Source organism: Rhinichthys klamathensis, unplaced genomic scaffold (assembly GCF_029890125.1).
Source record: "Rhinichthys klamathensis goyatoka isolate OS25496 unplaced genomic scaffold, OSU_Roscu_1.1 h1tg000029l_1, whole genome shotgun sequence".
Taxonomy (NCBI): Eukaryota; Metazoa; Chordata; class Actinopteri; order Cypriniformes; family Leuciscidae; genus Rhinichthys; species Rhinichthys klamathensis.
The window spans coordinates 1,415,411-1,424,353 of record NW_026606579.1 but is presented as its reverse complement, the minus strand read 5'-3'; the positions used below and the strand labels follow the sequence as shown (position 1 = coordinate 1,424,353).

Here is an 8,943-nt window from a genome sequence, read left to right as displayed (position 1 = left end):
CTTTGTGTATCAGCAGAGGTGGTATCCATGGTAGCGAGGGAGAGTGACAGTGTGCTTTCAGTATACATTTGTATTTCATATATATAGAAGGTGAATACTGGTAAAGTGGGACAATGGGTAAAGTGGGACAGTTAAGCTTAATGATTTCTATCTTTACATGGATATGTTTTTATTACTAAAAATCAACACTGAGGGCATCATTAGCAAGTATGTGATAATAAAAAAATAAAAAAAGATTCTGTGGCTATGACATCCCTTCCAGGGTGTGGCACATGACCATAATGAATATCAGAATACAGAAATATGGTGAGTCACTTTTATGGAAAGATTAGGGGTGTAAAAATGCGTCAGTCTGACAATGAATATTTAGTCCATGGGTTATGGAATTTAAAGTAGCCGTGAAATCAAAATGAATAATTATTGGGTTTTTTTATAGGAATATTGCAGTATTTATTTGAAATTATTAATTTACATGATTTATCCATTCACATCTTTTTTTTTTAATTTTATTCATGTGCCTCATTATTTTTTAAACTTCCCCTACCTCTTGCAACTTCTCTGACAACGTGTTTACTGGCGTGAGGGCGGGACAATCTGTCACTCAAATGAGCTCGACCAATAGCAAACGGCAACCATCCAAACAATTCCTGATGAACTAAATCAAGTCACTACTTTTTTTTCTTGTTTCACATGGATACACATCACAATAGGAAATAAATCACAAAACTGTATTGATGCATTGCGTCATTTGGTATTGAATACATTTTTGGGAAGAGCAGTTCTGTATGATGATGTCATTTTTGTTTTATCTTCAGAAAAGGAGCTGCAGGTACTGAGAGGAGAGAACAGGAAGAACATGATGCTGTCCGTCGCTCTGTTAGCCATCAGTGCTCTTTTCTACTACACATTCATATATTAAAGAGGTATTTTCTGCCATGTCAAACACTGACTGAGAAAGAGCAATGGGGAGACTGATATCCATTCATAACATCAGTGTCCACTCATTGGTTTGTTCAGTGGTTGTGGATCTGTCAGTGTCGCTTTAGCCATGAATACATTGTGCCATCTTGGCTTCGGCATCCTGGATTGTCTGAACACTGCTTTATGTTTGCTGTGTAACAGCGTTACATTAGATGCTTGCGCATCAGAGAGAGAGAAACAGATTGGGGATTAAATGTATGTTTATATATTTTTTGGGAGCTCTTATGAACTTTACCAGATCACAATTTCAGTGTAAGCATATACATTTACGTATACCCAATAATGACACAGTGGCGTTTCTCTCCAGATCACTGTTTATTGCATTTCAACAGGACTAACATGCACAAAGGTGGGAGGGGCAAAGGGTGTTATTCCATCCAAAAATAAAATTTATCAACAAAATGTTCAATTGAAATAAAAAACAGCCATCAATAAAATGCAATACTGTCCCATTAAACTGCTGTTTGTCCCTTTGATATCCTTGATACTTGCAGCAAACACTCACTTGCAAAGTTGCATACAACAAAACACCGGGCAGCCAGTTCTATTTAGTCCTGTTTTGAGACTGGCTGATGAACTTGCTGCTGATAGAATCTGTTCTGGCTCAATGGCGTCCCCCTTTACACAACAAAGGAATTACATGCTGTGATATTATATTGTACGTACAAGCAGGACTCGATCGGCTCAGACAGTGTCTTTTGATGGACACAGACCTTTGTACAAATGGGATTTACTAACTAGCCATGTAGTATGCAAAGTAAACTTCTGACATAACTAAAATATATTCAACCTTTTTATCTCAAAATAAAGACTAAGGATATTCAAAACAATCTGTAATTGAAAATGTTCTAAAATGCATATTTATTTTCATTAAATGGTCACATGTCACATGTAACTCACAATCAATATAGATACGAAAAAAAGAATAAAATCAGGGCATTGATAAAAAGAAACAGTGCGCGAGACACTACCTTAACTCGTAATACGTTGATATTGTTCCCACAGAAGTTATTCCATGGTCAAAAGATGACTAATACTCGACTGATGATGACACATACCGGCCCAGTGATATTTTCCACAGCAAAAAAAACATTTTCCACAGAAAACGTCACACATTTGATTTGATTTCCCACGGAAAGCGAGCCAGGAAAAATGAATGCACATCTATCATTAAGAGACCCGCAGATGCACGTTCAAGAATGCATCGCCCATTACTCTTCATAGTATTTTTTTTATTTTTTTTTTATATATAGATCTGAAGTAACTGAGAACATTGAAATACAAACACACGTACACACATGTATTTAGTCACGTTCACGGTTTGTGCTACAACAACAGACAGAAAGGGAGGGAGGGAAAGAGAGAGAGAGAGAGAGAGAGAGAGAGAGAGAGAAGGAGGGTCTGGAGGCCCTGAATGTGATGAATGGAAGAGAGTACACACGTCTGATTCATCGGGGCTGCACAATAAGTGTGACAACTGCAACAGAAAAAAAGAAAGAGGTTTTAGTATTTTATATGCATATGTATTTGTGTTTGTATATATATATATATACATAATTACATACATATGATTATTGGAGTAGTCTGATAATATTTTTAGTAAAAAATAGACCTACGTGAACGATGCAATATACAAAATGCGAACAACATTATGCCTGCAGAGGGCGCCAACAACCTGGTGATTGTTGGTGTTACACTTTAAACGTGATCAAATCCTTGTGTGTTATCCTTGAAATTCTTTCAAATGTCCACCTAATCTTTAATATTTGGCCACTTCCTTATGATAGAAATGCTACAGCCACCGTCATTTCTTGAACAAGAACATGTGGACATCAAATCATTCAAACTCAGATCGAGGGTTTTAACTTTTCTCTTTGAAATTGCATATTTAACATATTGATGCATTTCCTGTGTCAGCGTAGGTTTATAAATGGTGAAAAGTCGATGTTACGTTCCCAGATGCAACAATTCGCTTCAATTGCACTATGCTATATTATGATTTTTAAATGTTTTTTTTTAATATATCGTGCAGCAGCCTTAGAAAATGGTCTAATAATGCGGTCAATATAATGCAAGCACTGTAAAAGGTTTTGCCACAAACTCAACTCGATCATGCTGATGTCACGAGACAGCTTTTCACCTCTACGAGAAATACCGTCACGTTTTAATATCGCTCCTTACATCCCTAATATACAGTATATATTAATAAATATTGATTGATCACTATATATTGATTAAATTTTGATCCGTGTTCCCCTGATGGTTACGGCCCCAGATGACACTATTTTCATGTAACTCACGTTTTTACAACTACATTCTTAATATAATATTAAAAACGAGATGCATCAGATGCAGAACATAATTTCCGCTTGCGTCTCATTCTGTTTCCTGTCGTCAGATTTCACATCTGCTGTAGCTGTAGTTAAACTTACACCAGCTGCTCATCTACATGAAGTCTTTGATATTGAGGTCAGCGAGAGGATCTTTAGAAGGTGGAGGCTTTCTGGGACTCTGGGCCATTCCCGGAGACATCTGTGGGGGAAACGCACACATAACGGGAGCAATTATTAAGTACGTGTGTCTGCATTTCTTGTCTAAATGACTATTATAATGCCTAAGTGAAAAATTCAACTGCATTCATGTCTAAAATACCGGTTGTCCAGGGGCTCCTGCTGCCGGAAACTGTGGCCTCATCATTGGTTGTTGGGAGGCCATCATCGGTGAGCCAGGCATCATGGGAGAAGCTCCTGCTCCAGGCTGTAAATCGCAGAGAGACACAGTAAGAGAAACAAACACAAACGCCTTCACACACACACATACACTTAAACACACACTCTTACCATGCCAAATGGTGATGGGGATCCCATGACAGGACAGACCCCAAGAGGGGGATTCTAAGCGAGTGGGAGGGATGGGGGGGAAAGGTTAACACCAAACAACACAGAACAGGACAACACCTGAACAAAATGACTCTACGACACACAGAAGGGAATCTGCACAGTGCACAAACTGGAATGGTGGTTAACAATTTGATTTAAGTGTGAATTTAAATGTTTCAGGGGGGATGTACATGCATATATGTGTTTAGTATTATAGTAATAATAAAAACAAAAACAAAGAGAAGAGAAGGAAGCGGCTGTCAAGCCAAAACAGGTCTGAAGCTCTAAAGCGAGACTGAATCTGAAGCTACTGTTTGGCTTTTTCACACTTTACACAAACGATTAAGATTATGAATGTAAAGTTTGATACATCCTTTTGTAAATATATAATTTTATAATAACCAATGCAGTGGTAACAATGAGCAACTCATGTTACAGTATTTATTCATCTTAACATTAGTTAATAATAAACTAGTAATAACAATGTAATAATAACAGATACAACTTTTGATTTAATAATGTATTAGTACATTTTTAACATGAACTAAGATTGATAAATGCTTTAGAAGTATTTTTCATTGTTAGTTCGTGTTATTTAATGCAGTAAACGTTAACAAATGGAACCTTATTGTAAAGTGTTACCAGTGCAGTTTATATAAAGAGGTTGAAATAAGAAATGTACAGTTGACATTTCAAGAGTTTCCATATTTCAACCCTAAGTTTCAAATATGAGAAAGCTCCGCCTCTTTAGTCCTGCTCATTCAGCTGATAGGAGCCAAGAGAGAGGCGGGGAGAAGGGGAAGCTCGTGATTGGCTCCACGCCATGCTGCTCAAAGCCATGCTCCGACCCCATGCTCCACATCTACAGAACAACACAACATTTACCATGGCAACGCCCCAGCTAGGGGTGGGTACCTGCGCTTGCCAGTTCGTCCCTCCAGCTGCTTCACCCCTGAGACAGAGAGAGACAGAAACAGAAGAGGAACAGATACACAAATATGTATTTAAGGGGGCAAGAAAATATGGTGAAATCGAGAATACGTTACTGTATCTTACGGTTTCTGGTTCCCCATTGTCAAATCTGAAAGCACAGACAGAGAGATATACAATTTTAGATTCTTATAATTGTTAGCTCTTACACTCTTAAAAATAAAGGTTACAAAAGGTTGTTTTTTTTCACAGTGATGTCATAGAAGAACCATTGAGGTTTCATTGGAACCATTCATTTGAACCTTTCAATCAACAGTTCTTAAAATAACCATTTTAATTATTCTAAAGAACCTTTTCCACTATAAAAAAAACACGAAGAACCTCTTTCCACTTTACCCCAATGGTTCTTCTATGACATTGCTGCGAAACAAAACCCTTTGTAACCTTTATTTTTTCTATGGTTCTATGGAATTTTAAGGTTCTATGGATGCTAAAGGTTCTCAGTCTTAAAAACAAAGGTTCTTTATTGGCATCAATGGTTCCATAAAGACAGCCATGGAACCTTTCCATTGCACAAAAGTTTCTTTCAGTGGAAAAACGTTCTTTAGATTATTCTTTAGAGAAAAAAAGGGTATTTTAAGAACTGTTCTACTGAAAGGTTGTTTGGGCAACCAAAAATGGTTCTTCTATGGCATCGCTGCAAAACCCCCCTTTTAGAACCTTCATTGTTAAGAATGTGAGACCATAGATGCCATTAAAGGGATAGTTCACTTTGAAATAAATTTTTGATATGTTTTAGCTTACCTCAAGGGCATCCAAGATGTAGGTGTCTTTGTTTCCGCAGAAGTTTCAATTTTGATATTTTTAGGTCAAATCGTTCTTGTCAGTCATATAATGCATGTCTATGGTCACCACCTCAAAGAGCATGCACAGAGAAGTCTAAATTAAACATGATTTAATGACTCGTAAATGTAAGTACACATTGATGGGCTAAGACACGAAACGAGCTGTTTGTGTGAGAAAACGAACAGTTTTATATAGTTTTTACCTCTTGTAACCAAAGCCACGTCCAAGTGATCTGAGGGCACGGGCGCTTCGGTCTGTGCGTTACAAGAGGTAAAAACGATATAAATACTGTTCGTTTTCTCACACAAACTGCTCGTTTCGTGTCTTAGGCCATCAATGTGTACTTACATTTACGAGTCATTAAATCATATTTAATTTGGACTTCTCTGTGCATGCTCTTTGAGGAAGTGACCATAGACCTGCATTATATGACTGACAGACAAGAACGGTTTGACCTAAAAATATCAAAATTGAAACTACTGCGGAAACAAAGACACAGGATGCCCTTGAGGTAAGCTAAAACATATAAAAAAATTATTTCAAAGTGAACTATCCTTTTAAATACACTATTTTTTTTATTGTATATTGGCTATGATTTTGGAGTACACCAAATAAAAAATGGATGGGAACGTACTGCTGGCCATGTTGGCCATAGCTGAGTCCAGGTTTCCTCCCATGGGTTTGACCGGTGAGTTGGTCATGGGTGACGCCCCTGATGCCTGGGGAGCCATAGCTGGCATGAGCATATCACCCATTCCATCAAAAGCTTAAGAGGGAGTCAAGAGTAAGACAAACATAGTGAGCTTGTTTTTCAGTAATAGTAAGAAAAAGGGGAGCTAAACTGAATGCTAACAACCCTCATGCAGGGTATATCGCTATGGCAACCAGTACAAGAAAAATCTTAACCCTGTGTCTACACCAGACACGAGCGGCGCAATGCGACATTATAATCAGTGATGTTGACTACACTGGATGTGGCGCGACACGACAAATTCCTGACGGTAAACTGATTCCCCATTCTATTCTGACGTACTTCAAGTGCTCTCGCTTCTTCTGATATGAAGAACAAATGGATTTGCAATGGTCGCTTTGTCACATCCAGTGTGGCACAACAACGGTATAGTCCGGTGTAGGCATGGGCTGTGTCCGAAATCGCCCCCCTATACCCTTAAATAGGGCACTATTTGAGGGAACAGCCATTTGTAGTGGTGTCTGAAACCATAGTGGATGTTATTGAGTGCAATCCCATAATTCACCGCAATAACGAGTCTACACTCAACGGCTAGAGAATACCCATAATGCACTGTGAGGGTCAGGCCGAATGAATTCCCACGTCTCACCAGAAGATGGCACCCGCATCCATTTTCCAAACCGCTGGTCCAATGTGGCTACATAATATCATACAGATATAAATGACTTTTTAATTGATTATCATATTTTTGAATTAAGGTTTATACATACTAGTTTCCATGACAGAGTTCAAGATAAATCTTACTACTGGTACTGCCAGTTCAAAAAGATTAATAAATGGCAAGCGCAAACTATGCAAAAGCGGCAGGCCTTCCGACGCACTCAGTGTCGATTTCATTCACTCCTTCAAGTGGAGTATATATTAGTGGAGAAATGCAGGGAATAGTGAATGAGGGTACAGGGGGTGATTTCGAACACAACTATGGTGTAAGAATGAGAGCAGGAAGAAAGAGAGCTGAGAGCAGGAAGAAAGAGAGCTGAGCGCTATCAAGACACACCATGACTACACACACACACTGACACATTAAACATTCATTCAATCATAACATTTAACAGCTCTGAAACACCTGTAGTGTTAGACTTGTTTCACACAGCATGCATAAGCAGCACTTACTACTACGAAAAGCTTGCTGTGCTTTTATATTGACACTACAAAATACGGCTCAATACTGAAAATAATATTGTCTTCTCACGGGTTTTTATCATAAAAAATGCTTTTTGTGTGCATGTAGCTGCATGTGGAATCAAGGCTGACATTCGTCTTTTTTCAAAAAATGGGTGATTAATTCCCTCCATTGTTTGATGCTGCTATATTGCAAAATATTGTGTTGATAAATAGGTTTATATTGCATTTTCAACATATTTTCTGCCCACTAAACACAGCAAAAATAGGCTCAGCGTCGTAACCTTTTAATATGGGCACCGGTAACAGTATGCGCCACTGCTTACGCATGTGTTGTGAAACAACCCTAAAATAACCTACATTACTGTAAAGCTTTTACTAAGCACTGATTTTTAATAATAAACTTTTCAACCATTGGTTTCTATTATAGCACATGTTAATGCACAGGATCTAACACTGGAGATCTTTGCAAAACATCCAAACTTTAATTCATTCATTCATTCATTCATCCATCCATCTTATACTTTTCCTATAGCTTGATTAGCAGTCTTTCAGTTTTCACTGAAGCCCTATTCTGCAATGCAGCAATGCATTGTGGGATTGCAGCTGGTGTAGGAGCATCAGAACTCACCAGTAGCACAGGAGGAAGCAAGCAATGACCCAAGAGCCAGATGGATGGGAAGAGATATGGAAAATGAAGAAACAAATAATAAAAAGAGGGAATATGAAACATTGGAAGAAGTAATAGAAGAAGAAGAGAACATGATCAGGGAGAGGAAAGTGTCGTCAAGCAGAAGACACATCAGATGAGCACAAAAGAGAGTGAGTGAGTGAATAAGGGAAAAGAGAGAGCAGAATTAAGCAGCAAGGCATTGGGAAGAAGGCTTTCTCAGTCCACGTATAGCTGAGATGAACATAAACGCCACGCATGAGAGAAACAGATGGAAACACGGATCTCATCTCAACATGTCAGTATCACCACAACACAACTGAGATGTAACGTGTCTAGACTCAATATACACCAGGCACACACACATCACTAAACTGACATCAACACACATAAAAACACCTCTGCTATGTTAAAATGACGCATACACCCAGAAGAAAAATGTTGATATAATAAATAAATAAATAATCGCTTAATTTGAGTTCTCAGTTATGGTTCATTGAAAAAAATGTGGATTACATAAATATATGTCAGACTTTGGTATTTTGGCAAATCTGAGCACTTCTGAAACTCGTGAGATTACAAAGGTCTTTTCTCAGAATAAAAATCAGATAGGAGGTTTTAAGTCACAATGAAACAAAAGTAGCGGCAGATCTTTTCTTCTCTATCATGACATACATCCGAGTGTAGTGGATTATTGAAAAGGATAATAAAAAAGTCGGGCAGGGTCTTGGTTCTAGGCATCAGTTGTTGATTGGATGATGATT

The 8,943-nt window shown here is 38.1% G+C and overlaps 1 protein-coding gene and 1 long non-coding RNA gene across 2 annotated transcripts in view; one reads left to right on the top strand and one right to left on the bottom strand.

Moving 5' to 3' along the window:
* Positions 1 to 272: 272 nt before the first annotated feature.
* LOC130079974 (uncharacterized) lies at positions 273 to 3,526 on the top strand. The gene is made up of 3 exons (XR_008806634.1): positions 273 to 306; positions 816 to 923; positions 3,398 to 3,526. It is a non-coding gene; the product is annotated as an uncharacterized LOC130079974 (long non-coding RNA).
* The window catches only part of snap91b (synaptosome associated protein 91b), a 24,641-nt gene continuing 16,975 nt past the window's right edge, over positions 1,278 to 8,943 (bottom strand). The window contains exons 18-24 of the mRNA XM_056245231.1: positions 6,271 to 6,402; positions 4,917 to 4,941; positions 4,746 to 4,812; positions 3,822 to 3,875; positions 3,634 to 3,738; positions 3,414 to 3,513; positions 1,278 to 2,458 (exon numbers count right to left, since the gene is read on the bottom strand). Coding sequence (XP_056101206.1) covers positions 3,427 to 3,513; positions 3,634 to 3,738; positions 3,822 to 3,875; positions 4,746 to 4,812; positions 4,917 to 4,941; positions 6,271 to 6,402 — 470 coding nt within the window. The 3' untranslated portion in view covers positions 1,278 to 2,458; positions 3,414 to 3,426. The remainder of the gene's footprint in view (positions 2,459 to 3,413; positions 3,514 to 3,633; positions 3,739 to 3,821; positions 3,876 to 4,745; positions 4,813 to 4,916; positions 4,942 to 6,270; positions 6,403 to 8,943) is intronic.